Here is a 25309-nt window from a genome sequence, read left to right on the forward strand (position 1 = left end):
CTAACAACCTCAGTCTCCTGGCCTCATGCAAATGCACTATCATAGTCAGTGGGACCTCATGCTGTATGCTCTAACACCCATGGTCTTTGGGACCTCATGCAAATGCCCTATCATGGTTAGTGGGACCTCATGCTGTATGCTCTAACATCCATGGTCTTCTGGACCTCATGCAAATGCCCCATCATGGTCTGTGGGATCTCATGCTGTATGCACCAACACCAAAGGTCTTCGGGACCGCCTCTGAATGCTCATCCGCGGTCCGTGGGACCCCATGCAACACTTAATTTTCTTTGGTCGTGTGACCATTAATTTCTGTTTGTCATGCAGACATAATTTATGTTTGGTCGTCAGACCTTATTTTAATTTATCCATCTTATTTAACTTATGTATACTGCCAGGTATTAATACATACTTTCAACATATTGTACCGCAGTAACCAGAACTATAACTATAATATTATTACTTTCATTAATGTTGTTGTAAGATACTGTCATTACCTGCATCTCTCTCTCTCTCTCTCTCTCTCTCTCTCTGTGTCATATGGATTACTGTTAATTTATCATGTTGATCTGTTCTGTACGACATCTATTGCACGTCTGTCCATCCTGGAAGAGGGATCCCTCCTCAGTTGCTCTTCCTGAGGTTTCTACCGTTTTTTTCCCCTGTTAAAGGGTTTTTTTTGGGGAGTTTTTCCTTATCCGCTGTGAGGGTCTTAAGGACAGAGGGATGTCGTATGCTGTAAAGCCCTGTGAGGCAAATTGTGATTTGTGATATTGGGCTTTATAAATAAAATTGATTGATTGATTGATTGACAGACAGACGTGCAATAGATGTTGTACAGAACAGATCAGCATAATAAAGTAACAGTAATCCACATGACACAATGAGACAGACAGAGAGAGAGAGAGAGAGAGAGAGAGAGAGAGATGCGGGACAGACGGTAATGACAGCAGCTTACAGCAACATTAATGAAAGTAATAATATTATAGCTATAATTCTGGCTACTGTGGTACAATATGTTGAAAGTATATATTAGTATCTGGCAGTATACATGTGTGACAATAATCATATGTGTATAATAACAGTAGAAGTATGACTAATGACGGCAGCAGCAGCAGGAGGCATTTGGCAGGACCACGGCAGCAGCATAACCACACACGTCACGCTATCCAGGCACCGCTGCAATACAAGTTAATCTGAGAGACAGTGGAGGACAAAGGCACCGGAGAGTTAATTTAGCATATCACCACCACTTCTGTTGTCACAGTTTACTTAATCTCTGGTTTATATATTATCTGGTGGTTAGACCTCAACACGTTTTCTCTCTGCTTTCCTTTTCAATCCATCATCTATCGTCATCCATTATTTTGCGGCTCTGCTGGCATTCCAGACATATTCCTACCACACACGTTCTCATCAGAGTTGTACTATCTCATTCAGGGCTCATTTTGTCATATACCAACTATGCACATATCCATTTAGTCTTTCATGTTTGCTTTATGCGCGTTCTCTAGCTACGCATCTTCTCTTAATTTCTCTTTACTTATTTATTAGAAGCCTATTGCCTGCTGGTAAGGTAAAGATCACCTCATATCAAATAGTCAGTCGTCCATCCCCCTCCTTACTCTTATTTTGGAGGGGTTCCCTATTCGACTATGGATTCATCACCCTCCTTAAATCAAACCATCTCTACGGGGTCTAATTGCCAAAGACTTTATTCATTCTTATTCATTCCTTCACGTTAATAAATAATTCCACTCCGGTAACCTCCAGCCATCGTATCCAGAGTCCAGGACAAGCTCTCAAAGACTCATTCCTCTACTCATCCAGATCATTGGCACTTCTCCATCTTCCTCTCATCTCATCTTCACCACCTCTACCACCACCAGCGTCTAGACCCCAGGGGGGTTCCCTATTCGACTATGGATTCATAACCCTCCTTAAATCAAACCATCTCTACGGGGCCTAATCGCCAAAGACTTTCCACATTCTTATCCATTCGTTCACATGTTAATTAATATTCTTTTACCATAAAAATGTGTCTCTCCTGATTGAAATCTTTTCACCACTTATTACAGGGAAACATGAGGTTCTTGGTGGGCGTATGTGTGACATCTGTGCAAAAATACAAACATTTTTTTCCCAAACACTGAGGTCATGAGAAGATGAGCATTGCCTGATCTTGTTGTCATGGAGACCATAGAAGAACACTATCTAGGGCTTACTTCAGGCAACTGGAGGGGATTTTTTTTACTGTCATTTCAATCACAACTCCTGCCTTTCCTCTCTGGCTCAATATTTAAGTTTTCATCTGCTGCATTCAGAGCTCATGTGACCGCTGTCTTTTCCTTTCAGTGAGTAATGACTACTGCTGTGGGCCTATGTGGATAAGAGGACAGCAACTTGTCAGTGAAACCCTTCAGCAAAAATAACTGGGAATGAGATGCTTTTCAGTTCACAGACATTTATTTAGACATTTTTGGCCCATACAAAGGCAAATAAAGAGTTTCATACCAAAAGGGAATGTATCCACTTTGAATCAAATGGATGTCACCCTCTAACAACTTCCATATCTAGATGTTTCATGCCAGTAATTAAAATGATGTCATTTTGGAATGAAACTCCTCAAAAGTAATTGTCATGATAAAACTGAAAGTGAGTACAAAAGGAAATCATTGCACAGTATTACAATGCTGTAGAAAGAAAATGGCATTAATGGCATGACAGAGAAATACCTTGGTAACCACTGAATCTCAAGAGGCACATATTCGGGTTGATTAGAGCCACTGGCTACGTTCACATGCACACAATACGCTGCTGAGTTATCACATTAAGGAGGTGGTTTGGTTTAGGAGTTCATTTTTAAAGTTAAGATGATTTCACTAATCAGTCTGCTTCATCTGAATCTATTTTATCTGACCATTCAAACACACAGCATATTCTGAAAAAGTGCATGAAATCTGATGTTTAATTAGGTCACTAATTAGGATTACTGAGTAGAAAATCAAACTATGCTGACATTAAACTGCTGATTAATTGTGTGCATGCACATGGATACTGTGTGTGTATGTACTGAAAACAGCGTGAGATTAGCATGCAAACTTCCACCATGGAATTTTGAATATCTCCTGCTCTGTGTGCACAACTGGGTCATGTTGTGCACACAGAGGACAAACTAACAGAGATGCTGGACAGGACAAACTAACACAGGAAATGATTGAGAGGGACCACAGGAGGCTGAAATACTATACGCAACATTTCATGGTTTGTTTTACATGAGTCACAGAAGACAGAGTAGTTGTGCGCACATCCAATCCTGCTTTAGGTCAGGTGCTGGATAATAGGGGCCCATGCAGAAAGAAGAAAAAAATCCGCACACTGAATTAGAGCTCCCAGTGGGAGCTCTTTCTCTCGTTTTACATGAGTGTCACAGGAGGCTATGGCTGAAATGATGACTAGCTGCAAATAGACACAGAAGGGAAAAGTATGTGCGGAGTGGCTGATGCAAAGCAATAACTGACCATTCACTAACCCTGCTCCCCTCACTTCCTGTTGCCATGCCTGTAACTTCCTGTTCTTACACAGCCATACAGTTCATAATGATAATAATACAGAAATGCATAGTATTCTTTGAAACACTGGGTCCTTGATTTCAGACCGTAGTGACTTAGATGAATGACATGACTAGCAAGCTAATTAAGCTAACATTACTTTCTTGAGTTAGTTGGAAACCCTGTCTCCAGCTGACTCTCCTTTTGAAACACACACACACTTGATGGCTACAGTGAACTGAACAAAAATTTAAACACAACACTTTTGTTCTTGCTCCCATTTTTCACAAGTTGAAATTAAAGAGCTAAGACTTTTTTCATGCACTCAATAGATGTAGTTCTCTCGAATTTTGGTGAATTCTGCAGTACATCCAACCAGCCTCACAACTGCAGACCACGTTACTATCTTCATCTGTAAGATCATCTGGGACCAGCCACCCCAACAATGATTTGTTTGCACAAGTGAAGAATTTCTGCAGAAACCATCCCAGGGAAGCTCCTCTGTATGCTTGTTCTCCTCACCACGGTTGTGATCTGATGGCAGTTTTTCATCATTACCTACATGTGCAGTTTTGAGGCTGATTGGATGTGCTGCTAAATTCAGGTAAACAACTTTGGAAATGACTTACGGAAGTGAAATGAACATTCAGTTCACAGGCAACAGCTCTGGTGGACATTCCTGCAGTTAGCATGCCAATGGCACACCCCCTAAAACCTTACTACATCAGTGGCATTTTGTTGTGTAATCAAACTGCACATGTTGGAGTGGAATTTTATTGTGAACATCCCAAAGCACACCTGTGTAGTAGAGCTGCCCCTTAAGTCAGAGATTTGAATCATCAGTCAGGGACCACTCAGCTGACTGTGATTGCTTCAAGTTGTGCAGTCTCTTTTTTGCCAGTCAGTGTGCTGTGCAGTGACTTCTGGGAAGGTTTTGCTAACCCAGATTTTGCTGCAGAGTGAGCACTCGTGACTTTCAGGCAAATCTTTGGTACAGACAGCTGCAGACGTGCTGCAGCAGCACCAAGGAGGAAAAACTCTGCACTGTAAGGCTCTGAGATAACATGATCTTCTCTCTTCTGCATGGAAGTTCACAGATACTTAATACAACACAGCCTCTGGCTTTTGTTTGATATCTAGTGTTGGCAAAAAATTCCAGTAAGGCGTTAGTGCAGTTAGCTTGTTAACTATATTACATGAATACCACTGTCACACTGAACATCCTGCTGAGCCCCATTCAAATTTCAAAACTTTATATGGGGGAAAAATGACTCATCAAATGTTCATATTAATCTGATTCATCTGACATAATTTTGAGTCAGATACAGCCCTACTGTTAAGTAATCATGCTGTTTAATCAGCATCATTTTTTATATAACTGTCAGGTGGATGGATTATCTAAAATAGAAGTGCTCACTAACATGGATTTCAACACATTTGTGACCAATATGTATTGAGTGCATTAAATAAGTCTTGGCTCTTAAACTTAAACCTGTGAAAACATGCTAACAAAAATATGTGTTGCAATTTAGTTTTTGTTCAGTATAGATATATAAATAATGCTAAGTTAATGAGCAACATATAAAGACACTAAATACATAGCATTATCCTTGTATTGCAGTGTGGAGCTAGTTAGTTGATATAATAAAGAAAAATTAAAGATTAGTCTGTTTTTTTCATTTCCCAGATATGCTACGGTTGAATTGTACACTAGAGCAGGTAATCCATTCCTTACACTTTTGCACTTGTGGTTTCAAATACACCCTCATCTAAACTTTTTATATATAAGTATCGCTCCAAGCTATAGCCCCATGCACACTACAACATTTGGTGAAATCCAATACAGACCTGACATGGCCAGTTATGGTTGCTGTGATTGGACAATCATTGTTCAGGGAAGGGGTTGTCTGGGGTTGAGCCAACCTGGTACCATGCAGTGTTGGCTGTCGGGCCTTGCGACCTTGACTTTAACATCAATTTATTTTATTTTTGACTTTCATCCATGAAAGCATTATTCACTACACTGAATCTTGGCATGAAATTATTTGACTTATTTAGGAGTAAAGAGTACTGGTCTGCCAGACTGAACTTCATTTTCCAGAGCCAAAAAGGTTGGTAACCCCTGATTCAACGTCCTGTCAGGAAGCAGGTTAGAAAACAGAAAAGACAAAGAAAAACCCACTTTACATGTGCATGAAAGAAAACTATCACAGAAATGTTTAATTGCAGCCAGGAAGAATGGGCCTCATTCACCAACATCTTTTTTCTTACCATTTTTGTTAAATTTGTTCTTAAGTAAGGTCCTAAAAAAAGTAGACGTCACATTCATGACATGTTCTTAAACTGCAGAATTGTTCACACCTGTGTTCCTATAATGATGAATCCCAGTGTCCTGGTAACCTGAAAGTGTGTGTCAGTTGATCCTAATTATCGTAAATAAACACCCTGCTAATTGCAGGACCGTGTGCACACAGAAACATAAGTTTAAGAATACGAAGAATTGTGGAGAGAATTAGAGTTAAGAACACCCAACTGAAAGTCTAAAGAGGATGGAGCAGCGGGCTCCAAGTGTAAAAACACTTCAATAGTTCTGAAGTGGAGGAACGTCTGCAGGAAGTGAACACCAAAGCCCTGTTTCCACCAAACACTTATGGTATGGTACCCTTGGAACCAAAACTAACTCTTCAGACATGATACCTAGACCCTCTGTCTGTTTAGCATTTCTATTGCAAAAAGCACTCTTAAATGTAGGCAGGGTTGCCATCACTCACTGCTCCGTCCAGCACTTGCGGTATTTCCTCATCACTGATGGCACAGATGGAAGTCTGGAGCTCATTTATTGTCAACAGAACGGGGTCATACGCTGACATTTTCAGAACAAAATAGAACAGGCTGCAGTGAAAGTCTCTCTCCATGGGATGTTTAAAATAGTGGGTTTGTGCAGTTAGTCCATATGAGGCAAGTGTCAGGGTCAAGTGTTGCTGAGGCCCACGGGAACGATGCTTCACAATGCTTTTTTTTCTCCTCCAAGTGAGGATTAGTATATATGCAGTTCACATAATCCGGTTGAAATTAATATATACTGTACTTTTAAACGCTTTAAGATCCGCTCATTACTAAAAGTGTATAACATCCAAGAGAGACAATAAAAACTGATGGAATGGTCAAAGTTGTCACATCGAAATTTAAGGTGTGTTGATGGGTTCACGTCGTCAACTCATGCATTGAGTAAAATTAAAAGTAAATGATCCGCCTTAAAAGTTGCTGGCAGTCGGCCCAGTGAATTAAGTTTTTTTTCCTCAGTCTACAGCTGCTGCAAGAGGAAGCAAAACATCCTTCCATGTTATAGTTAACTAATGTATGTAGAACTTGACACGGTGTGAAGAGTGGTTACAAAACCAGCCACAACTCAGCTCTTAGACAAATTGACCATCCTCTATTGACCAATCAATGGACTGCAGTGTTTCTAGCTCCACCTTTTAGTAACAGATCTGTGTGTTAGGTACCCCAACAAAGGGGTGACCAAAAATGGGGATGGTAAGGAACAGTTCAATTGGTACCATCCACAACTTTTTTGTTTGTCAGTAATGGAAAAAATGCATACTGAACTGAATCGAACCATACTGGACTGCTTGGTGGAAACAGGGCTCAAATGAACTGTCATATTTAGTAGTGTCAGTAGTGGATATAAATAATATCCACACAAAAAATATGCACGGGTTGTTAAAAATACAACATAATCAACCACCCCAACCTGACCCCACCTGCAAAGTGCCAAATGTATGTATTCAGGATTCCCACACATTTTTAACAATGAACTTTCAAAACGTTGCCATAATATTTCACCCTGTTTCCATGACTTTATTTAAATGTGGAGGCCTATATAGCGATGCGGTCATATATTATTAAACACACTTCACAGACATTTGCAAATAAGCAAACTGCGCTTGCTGACTTTACTCCCTTGTTAGCCAATATACCAGGCTGGCACATACGGTTGCTTTGCAAAATGTCAAGGCCATGCCCCGTTTTAGGGAGTAGAAAACCAAAGATTCTATAGATATCAATGCAATTTGACATGTGTTTGGATTAGAATTTGAAAAGTTTGTAGTTTGTTTTATGGACACGTCTGATAATTATTTTGTGACCTTGTGCTGTGTCCACTCAGTCTTTCCCCTCTTCAAGTACATCAATGACCCAACACAGTGGGTGGATATTGCTTATCTGAACATCTGCACAGGTATAGATATACACGTTTACACGTGTGTCTGGATCACACTACCTGGTGATTCGCTCAAAAAGTTTATTTGATTGAATCACCAGGTACTGTTAGGGGAAGTGCTGTCTGTAAATAGCCAACCTGTTAATAAATGTAGTTGCAGTTGTCAGTGTGATGCTTCTGTACTGTGTGACAGTACTGCAGCAGCCTCCCAGCTAACATTAGGTATTCATCCATAGCACCTATTACCAGCATCATTTAGCCACACTAACAGTGAATATCAATGTATCTTGGGTGCCTCAGATCTCAGTTTGAAAGCCTTAATTAAGCTGCACAACAGCTTTTTCAGCATTTTCCAGTTTCCTCTACTGATGTGACAGCACATTTCTTTCCCCCCAGAAGAGGATGTGGCCTTGGCAATGATGCAATGCTGGTCTGCTCTAACCCTGTGCAGAGATGAGTACACTAGTGCTTTCTAAGGTGTGTGTGTGTGTGTGTGTGTGTGTGTGTGTGTGTGCGTGTTTGAGAGACAGAGTGAGGGAGAAAAAAGTTGAAGACCGACTATTTTATGCAATGCTTTTATAAGTTACTAATAACTTTTTTTGTCCCGCCTCGACCCACCAGTGATATTTTCTAAGTTATCAATCACCGATTATTAGATGGCATGATACATAACTGATGTGAGTTGAAATGTCAGTGTAGTTTATTTATAAGAACATAATACTTTTTGTAAAATAATGCAAATAATTATCAAATTTTATAAATGATAAAAAGATACTATTGTTATTTAAATTCTAAAATATTATACAACTATGAGTGTGCATAGATTCTGTTCTTACCAAACCTAACCTTACCTACTACTATGTAAGTAGGTTTTAAGAAGAAATTTCATGGTGAATGAGGCCCAATGTTCCAAACTCAACCTTGCAGAGAACAATGTGGGATAAATCAAAATTACTGACAAAGCAATATAATAACTGTACCGTATGGATGGCTGAGTTTGGACACTGGGAAAACACATAACATAAAGACATGTCAACACAGGAAGAAATCCATTTCTATCATTGATACAACTTCATGTTGTTCCCTTCTAACCCTGGTGCTGGTACACCTGCTTACATAGCAGTTCAAAGTGTTTGATCATGAGCTGATCTCTGATAAACTTCCTTGTCTTGCCTCCACCCCAGCTGTCTCTGTATCTCTCCTTTGGCTTGATGTTGCAAAGCAGTAATACACAAGGCAGATAACAAAGTTTGTGACACGGCGGGTGGTAAATCCCCAAAATATGAACCAGTAAAAGAGATTTTTTTTAAAGTAGAAGACCTTCGACTGATGCTTGGCTGGCAAGGTAAACCAACTTGCCAACAGCAGCAAGGTTTCCTCAGTGCTGTGGGTGGTGGCTGGTGTTTTCCTGTTTCTCTTAACAAGACCAGCAATATAATATGTAAGTGCTTTGGTGCAAACTATGCAGATCAAAATCTGTACTGAGAACAGTCTTGATTTATGGAATATAATATCTTTAGCATGTAGACAAAAAACAAAAAAGCCAGGAGCAGGAAATAGTTTCTAAACCATTGTGTGGTTTAAGTGAAGTGAGGCAGAGGAATGGGCTGGTCAGCGACAGAGAGCACCCACGTTCCCACAAGCCGTAAGGATGTGAGAGGTCAGATGGCAGAGGCAGGGTTCCCGCCACCACGATGCCTTATTGTCCAAGGCCCAATCAGTCGCCCACATCACTGTCCTGGTCTCCTATGACCCACAGGAAGTGGAAGCTGAGCGCCAGCAGGGCGGTGCCCAACAGGTCGCCCAGAGCTGTCAGGTAAGGGATAGAGAAACTGTCTGGATCTTTGCCGCTCCGCCACATGGAGTGCACCATCCAGTCTGCTATACACAACAACAGCAACACCTGGAAGAGAAAGAGAGGACTGACTGTGGCTTACTAATATGAGTACTGCAGGAGACCTACATGGTCATTTCTCTCAGAAAGAATAGTCAACACAACATGGGTCGGCACAGAGCAGGAATTCAATTATCTATTTGAAACTATGGATTATTTAAGTCAGGATTAATGTATTAAAGGAACAGTTCAAGGTTTGGGGAAATGAGCTTCTTCACTTTCTTGCTGAGAGTTAGCTGACGAAATCAATACCACTCCATGTCTGCACGTTAAATACGTCCCTGGAGCCAGCAGCCAGTAAGCTAGCTTAGCACAAAGACTGGAAACAGTAACATTCTGGGGCCATCTTCACAAAGCTTCCTAGTACAAAGAGTTGCTCCTAGTGACAAAATTCCAAGAAAATTCTTAGGACTGTGACATTTTCTAAGAGTTTCTCCTAGACTAGGTCCTTCTAAAGATAAAAGTTATTCACAGAGCATCTTAGACCTTGAAGGGGAAGTTCCGTTTTTTACAACCTGGACCTTATTTCTGGCATTATATACATAGTGCTCAGTGACAAAAAGTGAGAAACAGAAAGGTGAACGTTTCGGTGGTAAAGAGGATTGTCTTTACGAATTGCCTGTTTTTTGTTTTTTTTTGCAGAGGTTAGTAGGTCAGTATAAATGACCTAGATGATGAGGACAAGCAACTCTAGCGATTCATAAAACATATTGGTGAAAAGAATGAGTTTCGCGACAGATAATGTGTTATTTAGAGCCTCATTGTCGCTGCCCCGATCATTCCCACTATATGGATGTACGCAGCTCTCGTGGATCTAAATATCTTCTGAAAGACTCCAAATGACACCAAACTTATCTGGGTGAGTAAACAACCGTATTTAATGCCAGAAATAAGGTCCAGGTTGTAAAAAACAAAACTTTCCCTTTAAAAGAGTTCCTAAGGTGAAAAACTGTTAGGAGCAGAGAGAGGCTCAAGAGTTTCTTAAGAAGGGGAAAAAATTGTGGAAACACAAAGAGGTTGGAGAAATATTCTCCAAACGCTGGTGGACAGTGAGTAAATAAAATGTTACAGATTAGATTGTGCAATGATAATATGTGGTTAATTAGGGATACACACACATTTCCCACCTAATGCTCTCATGCCAGACATAAAATGATCATTATACTTAGATATCTGGAAAACAGGAAAAATGCAACAGCGCAACAGTGATGACTTGAGTCTGTTTCAACCTTCCATCAGCAGAGTGACCACAATAACAATGAGAACACTTTCACAGTCAGCAGTTAGTTTAGTTTCCACTGGGTGTTAAGGTCGTGCAATTAATCGTCTGGTGATCGCGATTACGACTTTGAGGTCTAACGATTTCAAAATGAATGAAATCGAGGGTAAACGATTATTGGTCACCTGGAGATATTATTTTGACTTCTACGGAAGCAGCGCGTGTACAATACCGCCCCCTCCCCTCCCTTCCTCTCCTCTATTCACTCCAGTCAAGTTGGTGAACTACGAATAATGCAAGGGGCAGGTGAACTCCGCCGTGCGCAATACAGAGAGCAGAGGAGAATTGTAAACTAGGGATGCACGATATATTGGCATTAATATCAGTATCGGCCGATGTTCGTCGTTTAACATATCGGCATTGGTCCGATGAGTAAAACTGGACCGATATTAACAACCGATATTTATATATGTTTATATATGTTTATATCCGTCTAGTTGCTGTTTTTTGTATGTGTGTTGGGAGAGGGAGGGTGAGAGGGAGAGAGAGGGGGAGGGGGATTTGGTAATGCGGTATTTGTTTGGGCACGTGTCAGTGACACAAGCAGCACAGGATTGTGGGGTGTTTAACTGAAGAGGAGAAAAAAATGTCAGCGGTGTGGTCGTTTTTCACAGTGTCGAAAGAAGATACACCTGCAAAGTCGCGGTAATGCGAGGAGGATGCCGCGTCAAGTCATTCAACACTACAAATTTAATATCTCATTTGAAAAACCGCCATCCAGAAGTTCACAACCAATGGCAGAATGCTGCTAATGTTAGCCAGCAGGCAAAAACGAAAACAGCAGCAGCCGCAGCAGCTGGGAGCCTAATACAACAAGTACTTGACCAAACCAAGAAATTTGCCAAGGACAGTGCAAAAGCCAGGTCAATAACAAACAAGGTAATGGAAATGATTGCTCTTGACGACCAGCCGTTTTCCATAGTGGAGGACCAGGGATTTCGTCGGTTGATAGAGCATATTGAACCCCGCTACAGCCTGCCAAGTCCGCGCTACTTTTCCGACGTCTCCCTCCCTGCTTTGCATGAAGTTGTGGCCACGCATATCCACAAATTGTTGGACAATGTGACTGACATTAGCTTCACGACGGATATATGGAGTTCGAACGTAAGTCAGATGAGTATGTTGAGCCTCACTGCTCAGTGGATTGATGACAACTTTGAAATGAAGAGAGCTGTTTTGCATGCACAAGAGTTTGCAGGATAGCATACGGGGGCCGCTATCGCTAGCGCATTTGACTGCATGTTTGCTCAGTGGAAAATTAAAAAAGACAATGTGCATGTTGTGCTTCGCGACAATGCACGAAATATGCAGAAGGCTATGGACGAGTGCGGCGTTAAAAGCCTGGGCTGCATGGCTCATACGCTGCAGCTAGCAGTGCATGATGGAGTGTTAAGCCAGCGAAGCGTCTCTGACTGTGTGGCTATTGGAAGGAAAATAGTTGGACATTTTCGCTAGTCTCAACTCGCCACCTCCCGGCTGAGAGATATAGGCAAGGCAAGGCCAGGCAAGTTTATTTGTAGAGCACAATTCGTACACAAAGTAATTCAAAGTGCTTTACAGAACAAGAAAATGCATTAAAATCACAATACAAAATAAAAACATGAATAATCATTATAAAATGAACTTTAAAAGAGAAGAGTGCAGATAAGATCCTTTCAGTCATATGCACAGTGAAATAGAGCTGTTTTGAGCCTAGATTTGAACATTGTCAGAGTGGAGGCCTGTCTCACATCTTCAGAAAGACTGTTCCAGATTTTAGCTGCAAAAAACTGGAATCCTGATTCCCCATGTTTAGTCCTGACTCTGGGCACCAGCAGGAGGCCGGTCCCTGAGGTCCTCAGAGTCCGAGATGATGGCAGTAACATGTCAGAGATGTACTTTGGTGCTTGGCCGTGGAGAGACTTGTACACAAGCAGAGCTCCTTTAAAGTCTATTCTCTGAGCCACAGGAAGCCAGTGGAGAGACCTGAGCACAGGACTAATGTGCTCATACTTCCTGGTTCTGGCCAGGACCCGAGCAGCAGCATTCTGGATGTACTGCAGCTGTCTTACAGCCCGTTTGGAGAGGCCAGTGAGCAGGCTGTTACAGTAGTCTAACCTATTAGAGACAAATGCATGGATAAGTCTCTCCAAGTCAGGTTTAGACACTATACCTTTGATTCTGGCAATGTTTTTTAGATGGTAAAAAGCTGCTGATGTTATTGATTTGATGTGGCTGTTAAAGTTCAAGTCTGAGTCCATTATTACCCCGAGATTTCTAGCCTGATTTGTAGGTTTTAGAGAGAGAGACTGGAGGTGACTGCTGACACTTTCTCTTTGTTTCTGTGGACCAAATACGATGACTTCAGTCTTGTCTGAATTTAGCTGGCGCAAGAGTACAGCAAGAGTTAGGCATGAAAACCAAGATGCTACAACAAGATGTCGCAACCAGATGGAATAGTACTTTTTATATGATGAAAAGTCTACTGGAACAGAAGCGTGCGCTTGGTGTGTATGGAGCAGATCATGAGCTGCCTGCTTGTTTCAGCGCATATCAGTGGGGCCTCGTTGAAGACATGACCACGCTTCTCACTCCATTTGAACAATTAACGGGGGAGATCAGCTCACATTTGGCTACTACTGCGGACGTGATTCCCTCTGCTGTGGCACTGAAATGTTTGCTGAGCAAGGCAGCTGACACAGACAGTGGGGTCCGCACAACAAAAAACACTCTACTGGACGCTGTGAACAAGAGATTTGGAAGCGCTTTCTCTGAGCCGCTTTACTACTTGGCAACGATCCTTGACCCTAGGTACAAAGACCGTTATTATGACACAGTCACCAAGCAAGCAGCGGTAAATATGCTCCAGAAGCAAGTGGACAAAATGACGCACAGCGACAGAGCTACAGAGACACCAGACACAGAAGAACCGCAAGAGAAGAAGATAAGAACAAGTGATGAGGGTGGAAAGTCGCTGCTTGACATGCATGATGAAATTCTGGAGGAAAACTCCATCATGGAACAGCAGGCAGGCCTGACAAGCCACACAAGTGTGCAGGTATAGTATTATCAGACCCTGTCTTTTATTAAAATAACAAATCCTTTGTGCAGTGATTTTTACTTATTAATGTGCTGTACATTCTATAGAGTTACTAAAACAATAGATTTACTTAAATGAAAAAACTAATTGTTATAAAAACATTATTTAGTAATGCTTCTCTGCCCTCTTGAGGTTGACATTTAGCACTGGTCATCTGCTCAGAGCGAAGTTCATCAAAGCTCTTAAGGGGAGGAGGACAATGTTATGTCTATATTGCTGGTAATTTATCAGACATACATACTAATACACTTGTCTACATTACTGTAGGTGCATGGCTATCTGATTGAGCCCCCCATCCCCAGAAATGAGAGCCCACTGCAGTATTGGAAAAGCAACATGTCTTGCTTTCCTGCCTTGGCCAAAGCAGCATGCAAGTACCTTTCAGCTCCATGTACAAGTGTGGACAGCGAACGTCTCTTCTCTGCTGCATCACATATTGTTGATGAAAAGAGAAACAGGATCCAGTGCGAGAAAGCAGAAATGCTTCTCCTTGTCCAAAAAAACCTGCCTTTGCTGATGAAGTAGGCCTGGACAATAACCTACAGTGTCAGGTGGAAACACTATTTTAGTGTTTGGGACATTTACTTGGAGTACATTGTGGCTGCTTTAAGTTGGAAAATGTACAAAGACTACTATGTCTTTTGAGTTACAGTTATGTCACAGTTCTAAAATTCTGATTGAGTATTTTTATAGATGGGACTTGAAATTGACTTGCACTGATTTGCACTTGTATAGTGTTTTTTATGTTTGCTTGGTGGAAACATTGTTTCAGTGTTGGGGCATTTACTTGAAAATTACAGTGCAAGTTGGAAAAATGTACACTGACAGTCAGGACATGTTTTTGATATTTTTGATTTAGCCTTTTTCACAGATTTGAGTTTAAATGGAGTGGGCTTGAGCTTAAAACATGTTTTGCAATTTAATAAATGCCTGGTTGCCATGAATACTGGCGAGTTTTATAAGGTAACTTTGTCAGGATATTATTTTGATTTATGATCCTTGTTGTAATTCCTGATCTAAACCTTCTCACAGGAGTTTTGTAAGTTGAGGGAGTCAAACTGTACTTTAATTTAGTTACACAGTTGCTCCAAGTAGTAAAGGTTGCTGAAAAGTAACACTGTTGGTTACTTGTGTTTTATGGTAGCCCGATAAACTTGTTATTTGGAAGTAAAACACGTTTTGAAAATAAATGAAGAGATTCAGAAATTCAGTTTGCGTGATTCTCAGTCTGTACAGAATTTTATCATCTCTGAAACTTTAAAAAAAACCCAACATATATCGATATCGGTAAATATCGGCTATCGGCCATAACAGCAATATTAATATCAGATATCGGTATCGGCCAAAATTTCCATATTGGTGCATCCCTATTGTAAACGCACGACAATGTAGAGACAGAAATGACATGCCGTCATGTAAACAATTGAAGTCATCACGTGCGCCTCTTGTGCAACATTAAACAGACAGCAGGTCCAAATAATTATATTTATTCACAAACTAGCAAAGCAAACCAAAACACACAAATTCTAACTAACTATATACAAGCTTGGTGTGTATTTGTGTGTGTGTGTGTGTGTGTGTGTGTGTGTGTGTGTGGGAGGGGAGGTAGACAGCTTAAATCAATCACTGACAATGACTTCGGAGGTGCAAATTTGAGTCTGAGCAAGTCTCAACTACTGGATGGCATTCATTGCGTGCTTAAAAAGTAACATTTCTGATTGATCAACTAGGTGCTACAACAGTAGGCTAGTAGGTGGGCAGAGTGGTGCCTTTTTTAGCAACCAAGTACGTCGCCAACATCGTGAGGATTTGCCACTGTGACTAATCACTACTCAATAACATATCATGGTACCTGTGTACCACTGTGAACATCATCATATGCCAAATTATTAGACACTGCCGAATCTTAGGATGTATTGCCATGAAATCTGGTACACACATGTATGTCTCCTTCAGGATATATTGGAATCATCTTGATCCCCTTACGCTTCATCTAGTGTCATCAGTTAAAAATGTTTATGACGAAATGGCTGCAAAACTAATGACATTCCCATCACCCTGTGCTGTACTTTGTGGCTAAACTGTGAGGGTGACCATGGTAATTATTATACTTGCTAATCATCAGAATGCTAGCACTGCCACTGTACATGTTAGCATGCTGATGTTAGCATTTTTCTTAAAGCACCAATGTGCAAAGTACAAGAACAGCATCACAGAGCTGCTAGCATGACTGTATACTCTTTTTAAAGGGATACCTTGACAATTTTTAACCAGGTCTGTGTCACTGCAATGTGGGCAATGTTTGCAAATGAATGGTGTCAAGGCACCTCTGATGGCGCCAGCTCTCGAAGTTTCCCGCCTGTCTGCTAGCCAAAATCATCCAGCATATTTTTGTTTAAGGCACAGGTGGGGAGTTCCCAGCAATGTTGTCACAGAAACAAACCAACACACTCCCGACACCGTGGTGACACAGACCTGGTTGAAAATCAGCAAAGTATTCCTTTAACAAGGGTAATAATCATGGTTAATGTTGTCAAATGAATCACTGAACTCATATGTTGAAGAGATATGGTAACCCCAGACTGTAATTAGGGTCCGGGAAGCTAAGCTGCCAGGACGCTATTGTAATCCTAGGTATTCTTCTTCTTTCTTCTTCTGAGGAAATCATACTTCCCATGGGTGAAAACTCACCAAACTTTGCACAAAGGCCCAGTCTCATGCCAGATATCCTCAGCTGTAAACTTAAGCCAATAGTCCTGATAGTGGCGCTACAGCAAGCGTCTAAAGTTCAAAACTTTGAAACATATTCTGAAACATACACTTTCATAATAAATCAACCATATGTGCTAGAACTTCACAACTTTCAGGAAAATGTAGCCCCAATACTGAAGAAACTTTTGTACATTTAAACCTACTAAAAATTATGAAGTTCATCACTCTGATTTTTCAAAAACTGTCAAACTTCTTAAACCTAACTCCTCCCACAATTTTTGCTCAATTGACACCAAACTTGCTACAGAGCATCTTCAGACTGTCCTACAAAAACTACGTTTCTCAGATTTGATTTATCAAAAATTGAGCCTACGGTGCATCATAATGTTTGACTGTAAACGGTACTGTAAACATATACATGCAAATTCTTGCTAAATAAATCTTCAATGTTCATGAAAAAAATGACAAAATTCCAGAGTCATGGTAGATGATGTGTGGCAAATTTCAGAATTTTATCTCAAAAACTGAATTTTTGACAGCATTTTGAATTTTTCTCTAATGTGAACAATTGGAGTCAATGTAAAAATGGCAATTTTAAACATAAGTTTTTCACTTATGGAGCAAATCAATCATTGTTGCAAACAAATTACCAACATCTCCATGCTGTCTAGATGCAATATGTGTATTTTCAGATTTTTGTCTTAATAGCTGAATTTTTTTTTTTACAGTGGTTTCAAATCTGCCTTTCCATGCACGGATGGCTGCATTCCTACACAACACAAGGCTTACTCAATTTGTGAAGCCACTGTTGAGTTGCTACTTGCCAATTAGCTCAGAGTGGTAGATGACCGTCTTAGGTTCCAGAGGTTGTGGGTTTGAACCTCAACTGGTGCAGAATCCACATTGTAATGTAATCATCTTCTTGTGCTCCAGCTTATTGCTTAAAATTGCCTGAGCGTGACCGATCACTGTGCAGCATCTTCAAATCTTTTTTCTGCTAGAAAATCTGCCTTCATGAAAATAAACCAAACTTTGCACAAAGGCCCAGTGTCAATACTTGATTGTGGGTTCTCACTTTGCACATAGTTCAACTAGTTCAGAAGACCTGGTTGATGTAGAGTAGCCATGTTAATTTAGTGATTACTTAGGTTAGGTAGTGTGTTGTGTGGATTAGTGATGGACAATTTGAATAATTATGGTACAGACAATTCTACTGATGGACTCTCACGTATTTGCCTCCTCTTAATACTCTCCTCCTATTGCTGCTCAAAATGCCATTTCTGCACACTTCTCCATTTAGCTTAGCTATTAGCCTCTATGTAGAGTTTCTGTGCATCTTTTGGCATTAATTTTCTGTAAATAAATCAATCATGTTATGTTGACTTCAACTCAGCCATGTCTCTGATTACTTGGGTGGGGGGTTACATGAGCCTTATGCATATGCAATCATAGTTTGGTCAAGTATTGTGCAGGTAATTTCTTTTATTTGGTATTCTATGTGACCAGTTCATCTATGTTCTGTTGGCACCTAAATGCAGTGGGCATCTTTTTCTCTAATGATTTTGGCTGCTATATTGCTGTTACCCTCAGCAAACCCTGAACCTGCCATTTGGCTAACCCAGTCAGTGCTCCCATTAAAATGCTCTCTTTCTGTGGCTCTGGGCCCATGGGGCACCGGGATAGACATCATTTTAAAAAGGAAAAAAAATCCTGTGGATTGGTATTTTACTCTGTTGTTAGTAGCTCGGATCTTTTCGTAGCTACTAACAAAATCTACTCCTGCTCCTGACCACTCGTAGTGCTTGTGTAAATTTAGTAAAGCACATAAATATTGCTTGTCGCTATTGGAAATTACAATTTTAACTCGTATTGTGCTCTGTTATGTATACAATACACAGATGCCTTTGAAACACGTAATCTAAACATGACAAAATATTAAAAATATAACACATTTAGTTAAATTAGTTGGCAATTAGCAGGTTTAAGATCCAGATTAGGTTCATGATTGTGAATTATCTATGTAAATCGACTCAATAGATTACATGTTCTTTCTACATGTTGAATGATGATAATAAAAATATCTGTAAGGACAGCCGGATCACAGCCTCTTCGTGCCTGGGTTCAGCAGGGGCAGCAGGAGCAGCAGGTGGTGGAGCCATGAAGGAGCACGTGCCAGCTGAAAGAATTATTTGAGACATGTTTTTTTTTTTTTTTTTTTTTGGTGTGGCTTTTTGATCATTTGAATGAATAAATCTGATTTGAAAAATGTTTAATTTACGTTGTATTAAACAGAGCTTTAGGCTATTAAGATTCAAATAATTTGAAAACGATGCATACAAAACTGCTAGGCTATATGTTATGAAACAGTGTGAAACCATCTGAGGCTTCTCACTTTGCACATAGCACTAGTTAAACATCAGTTTTTCCCTTATGAAGCAAATCAATCATTGTTAAAATAAATTACCAACATCTCCACGCCGTCTAGATGCAATATGTGTATTTTCAGATTTTTGTTTCGATAACTGAATTTTTTACAGTGGTTTGACATCTGCTTTTCCATGCATGGACGGCTGCTAAACCTGCTAAACCGGCTTAGTTAATTTGTGAAGCTACATATGTCTCTCACATAGTCTCAGAGGTTGTGAGTTCAAGCCTAAGATGATGCAAAAGGCAGATTGTGTTGCTAAATTCCTAAATGTCTTCCAATTCTTCTGCTCAGAATTGCCTAAAAATGCCCGGACCCAACCCATTGCTGTACAGCAGTTATAATTTAATTTCTTATTCCGTTCATTTCTCTTTTCTTTTGACTTGTTTAGTGGTATTTTTTCAGGGCAATAGTAAAGAATAATACCACAAAATAAAAGAGGACAAGAGAGGGCAGTCTGAGTGTAGTCTGTAACTGAGGAATCGTAAGAAAAGTGAGATGGAGACAAGTAAAAGCTTGTGTTATCAAAGCTGGGAAAAATAAGTGCTTCAAAATGCTGTGCAAAGTGGCTTAAACACTTAAACTGTAGTGGGAACAGAGAGGAGAAGGAGTAATGGACAGAGCAGCAGACTGAGAGATGAGTTAAGAGAGTGTTATTCATAATTCAAGTTTCCAGGCATGGAGAGAATGGCACAGAGAGAAAAAGAGAAGTCTATTAAAAGATAAGGACGAGTCTATAATTTAGGGGGAAATGAGCTGTCAGTTCAAATGAGTTGGCAGTTCAAACATTCAAAAAACAAAAAAGTATGGCAGTCATTGAAAGACATTGACATGCTAAGAATATAAGCAGTTATGATGGTATCAAGAGATATCACGGATAATTGATTAGGATAATATATAATTTTCTGTGTAGAAAAATACTAATGTAGGACTTCTGATAACCTGCTGACAGCCCCACTTGTCCTTGAGTATGGGTTTTTGTGAAGGAATGTGTAATTCTGTTGAATGCCACAGCCTCCTGTATTCCTATCCAATAATGTTCAGTCATGACATGATGAAAGCGTCTCACAAGTGAACAAGCTTCCAAAGCTGACTATCCAGGAGCGAAGGTGTCATGGCTGTGTCTTTTATTCATAATGACAGGGTGGCACAATTGGATATCCTGTCTGTTGTTGCAGTTGTTACTTTTGTAGCATCACTTGCCTGAAACTGTCAACTACAATCCATAATTTACAGTACACTGCTTAACATCATGGATATTAGTTTTGTTTTTTCCTTCAATAAACAAAGAAAAAGAGGAGGAGACAGAGAAAAATGTGTACTAAGTTTCAGGCAGTCAGCTTTTCAAGGATTAAGATGCATCCAATTTCCACATTTTGACAAAACAAATGAAAAATGAAAGAGACAAATATAATGGAGTGGTGATCCATTATGCAGTCTCTTTCTCCGTCTCTGCATTTGGTTCCTTAATCACGTCTGAGTGGTCAACAGACAGAGTGTCTACTTGATAAAGCTGTTTGATCTCCTGAGACAGCCCTGTTCGCTTGCATCTACTTTTGTGTCAATTTCTACACTTACAATGCGCTTCCACAAGTGGCAGAAATATGCAACTGAGAATGAGAGTCAGACTGTTGTTTGATATGTTGTGGAAGCTGGTAGCAGAATAGGTTGATTGCATTTCTTTGGTCCTCTGACAAACAGTGCTGGACAGACGCTCGAGCAAAATCAAACACAAGGGTGAATTCACAAAAATGGATTGCAGCCACTGAGAGCACCATGAATTGCGAATCACTTGCAACTACTATCTCCTGCTTCTCAAGGTCTGTTTGATAATGTTGCATTAATGATATTGAAGCTCAAACAAGCCCACAAAGTTCTGCAGGGTGTAACTGACCCTGTTTTAAATCTGAATGCAATTATACTTATGGCACAATATTAATGTTGCCTTTGCACCAAGGACACAGTAGGCAGTACGATGTCAGAAAGAAAAATGGGAAATGGACATGCCATTTCCAAGTCTTCCAACCACTCAAAGTGCTTTACCACTGCATGACACACTCATCCATTCACCAGTGATGTCAGTTTCAGTTCATTTTGCTTTCGACAGCCTGGCATTCATTCACCAGTAACTAACTAGTTCAATTTTAAGACAAATAAATAAATAAAAATAATAATAACTAAATAAATAAATAATTATAAATTATTAATTATTTAATTAATTATAAATAAATAATTGCCCTGCGCTTGTATGCCTCCACACACCAGTCAAGTTTCTCTTACAGTTTACATCCATGTCAGTGAGAACATTGATGCTTCACACACATTGTGCCCCTAACAGCACAGACAATTTATACGATCAGCACAGTTTCAAGATTAGTGTCACCAATTCAGTATCTGACCAAATATTTCCCCTTCTGTCCCTGAGACATGACATTTACTAATGGCAAGAAAAGTGTTTTATGCAGAACATGATGATGTCACAGTGAAGCTGACCTTTTGAATATAAAATGTCATCACCTCATTATTTTATCCTATTACACATTTGTATTATGTTTTGTTATAACTAGCATAAGAATTCTTGATTCATAGCATAAAAACATCTATTGTGAAGTCACAGTGACCTTGGCCTTTGACCATCAAATTCTAATCAGTTTATTGTTCAGTCCAAGAGGATGTTTGTGTCAAATTTGAAGAAATTCCCTAAAGGAGTTCTTGAGATAACACGTTCACAAGAATGGGACAGACGTACATACTGACGTACATATTGGCTTGTTAGAAAGCTCTGAAGCTGCAGTTTAACCAGCAAAAAACAGCAAGTCACTAACTTTAACCACTGCCTAGTACTGATGCTGTGAAGGTAGGATAATATTTGGGGGCGCACATGCTCAGTGTGCATCAGGGGGATTAATATTAGGACAATTAAACAAATAAATTATTTACTCACCAAGAAGCCACCCATCGCGCACAGTGCCAGCTAGTAGTCTGTTCCCAACCATGCTGTTACTCAGAATGTATGAATCGTGCGTTGAACCAGGCCACCTCGCCACAATGTTGGTTAATCGCATTTGCGCATCACATATGATCTGTACATTGATTGAATGAAAATGCTTCCTTTTAACATAAACAAATTCATCCTGTGATGGTGCTTTTATACTGTAGCCATGTGTGTGCAGTGATAGCTCCGATAACGTTAAGAAAACCGGCTGTCGCTGCAAATTGCGCTTTAATGTTGGCCTGTTCAGCTGCATTGTAGGGAATTTGATATACCTGGCTGACATGCGGATAATTCCGTCCCACACAGCTGGCATGGTTCGGCTCAGGGTCGACTGGCACAGTCCCGATCGGTTGGCCAGCTCCCTCTGGAATGCCCCTAGGAACCCCAGTGTGGTAAGCACCTGTATGGAAACAGGCAGCGCATGGCTCCTCGCCGTGTTGCGCTGCCGGCTGCGCACAGTTCCAGGAGGATTGCCCTTGGGAACCTAAAGCGGCTGATGAGCCAGTTGTCATCATGTGCCAGTGCCATCTGTCTCTGAACACACGCTCTCTTCGTATTGCGCCATTTAAAAATCTTCTAATACTGCTAAAGCAGCCGTTGTTGTTAATGATATTTGCCGCACCACTTTGCGCATGCTTTTATATCCACTCATCTAGTTGCAGACACGTGGGTGTGTTAATTGTTCATCAGTGTTAATTGTTCATGTTTCTCTGATGTGCACATCACTTTGAGGACTAACTGTTTTCACATTTATTTATTATAACAGTTTCCCAGCATCTCCTCTAAGTGTCGCCAAAGGATCAACAGCTGTAGAAACGTGCGTACGCCAGCCATGAAGTTGGCGTGAGGCACTGCACATTTCCACGGTCATTTCACTCTTGATACATCTGAACTTTGTCGTGGAAAAGGACGTACGCCACGTTTTTGTGCGTACACACCCTTTGTACATGAGGCCCCTGGAGAGGGAGTCGGACATGTGGATGCCTAAGAACGTAAAGGTGTTGACAATTTCTACCGGAGTATTATTTATAGAGACAGGTGTATGTGTGGGTTTGCTTCTTCTGAAATCTATGATGACCTCCTTAATTTTCCCCACATTAAGGGACAGATTGTTTTTGTGACACCACATGATTAAGTTACTCACCTCATCCCTGTAAGCAGTTTCATCATTGCTGTCAATGAGTCCTATCACTGTTGTATCATCTGCAAATTTCGCAATACTGTTAGTGGGATGTTTTGCCACACAGTCATATGTGTACATACTATACAATAGAGGACTAAGACAGCAGCCTTGGGGAGCACCAGTGTTGAAGACTATAGAGGATGAGTATCTAGTGCCAACTCTCACTGTCTGCAGACGCCCTGTCAGGAAGTCTTGTATCCACCTGCAGATGGAATTGCAGAGGCCCAGGTCTAACAGCTTTGATACAATAATAGATGGTCTGATGGTGTTGAAAGCACTGCTATAGTCAACAAATAGCATCCTGACATATGTGTCCCTGCCCTCTAGATGTGTACGGCCAAGGATACAGCATCATCCACAGCTCTATTTGATCTGTACGCAAATTGTAGTGGATCAGTGGTGACAGGTATGCAGTTGTTAATGTATGCTTTCACCAGCTGCTCAAAACATTTCATAATCACAGAAGTTAAAGTTACAGGTCTAAAATCATTCATAGAAGTGGCAATTGTTTTCTTAGGCACAGGAATTATAGTTGATTTTTTAAAACAATTTGCAACCACACAAAAAGAGAGTGACAGATTAAAAATGTCAGTGAAAACAGAGGGAAGTTGGCTATAGCATGTCCTTAAGACCTGTGGGGTAATGCCATCAGTTCCAGCAGCCTTCCCTATTTTCACAGATTTAAAAACTTTGCGTGTGTCAGTCTCTGAAACCTGATGTGCTGGCCTGCTGTGTGCATCCCCAGTTGGAGATGACGAGTGTGTACGTGTCCCCAGTTGGAGATAGTTCACTGTGTGCATCCCCAGTTGGAGATGATGCATTGTGTGTGTATGCGTCCCCAGTTGAGATAGTCCGCTGTGTGCATCCCTAATTGGAAATGGTCGCAGCTCCAGTGACTCAGCCGTGCATTCCAAACGAACGTAAAAGGTGTTTAGATCATCTGAGAAGGAAGTGGAGGTTGTTGTGACGCCGCTTGGTTTGGATTCATAGCTAGTGACAGTCCCCTTCACAACAGTGTCGCTCTATTTTATCCCGGTGTTGTTTTTTAGCTGACTTGATAGCTTTCCTAAGCTCGTATCTCGCGCTCTTGTAACGAGTGTTGTCCCCAGATTTAAAAGCCACAGTTCTCGCTCGTACCCGCAGTTTTTGATCAGGGTAAACGCGAAAGGTATGCGTTGGAATACAGCTGTCCACACAGAATTTAACGTAGTCAGTGACTGCTTCAGTGTACTCATACAAGTTAGCAGCATGTCTAAAAACTGACCAGTCAGTAGATTCAAAACAGCCCTGCAACATGAGCTCACCTTCTGCAGTCCACACGATGGGTTTCTCCTGCTTTACCCCGCTTGTACACAGGGAGCAGTAGTATGGAGGCGTGATCTGATTTCCCAAAGTGAGGCTGGGGGACAGATCTGTAAGCTCCCTTAATGGTTGAATAGCAGTGATCGAGAGTCTTGTTGCCTCTGGTGACACAGCTGACGTGTTGGTAGTATTTTGGTAGCACTGTCTTTAGGTTGCAGTGATTGAAGTCATCGGCCACAATGGAAATGGCTTGTGGGTGCAGCCTCTCACACCTGATGATAACGTCGTAGAGCTACTCCAAGGCTACCTTGGCGTTGGCCTGGGATGGAATGTATAACGCGGTGAGTAGAGCTGATGGGAATTCTCGTGGTGAGTAAAACGGCTGACACTTGATGGTAATGTGTTCAAAAGCCAGCGAACAAGAGTGGGAGATCACTTCGGCATTGATGCAACACAAGTTGTTTACCAGAGAGCACACTCCCCCGCCTTTGGACTTGCCAGTCCTTTGCCCGGTCCGAGCGGAATACGGAGAAGCGGTCCAATTGTACAGCACTGTCTGGATAGTCTGATGTTAGCCATGTTTCCGTAAAACAGAACACACAGCAGTTCCTCAGATCTCACTGGACACTGACACGGCAGTGGAGCTCGTCCATCTTGTTGCTGATAG

General features: G+C 40.9%; 1 protein-coding gene across 1 annotated transcript in view; it reads right to left on the reverse strand.

The window, feature by feature from the left end:
* Positions 1-2447: 2447 nt before the first annotated feature.
* Positions 2448-25309, reverse strand: part of slc41a2b (solute carrier family 41 member 2b) — a 149342-nt gene continuing 126480 nt past the window's right edge. The window contains exon 11 of the mRNA XM_049567086.1: positions 2448-9676. Coding sequence (XP_049423043.1) covers positions 9491-9676 — 186 coding nt within the window. The 3' untranslated portion in view covers positions 2448-9490. The remainder of the gene's footprint in view (positions 9677-25309) is intronic.

This window comes from Epinephelus fuscoguttatus, linkage group LG22 (assembly GCF_011397635.1).
Source record: "Epinephelus fuscoguttatus linkage group LG22, E.fuscoguttatus.final_Chr_v1".
Taxonomy (NCBI): Eukaryota; Metazoa; Chordata; class Actinopteri; order Perciformes; family Serranidae; genus Epinephelus; species Epinephelus fuscoguttatus.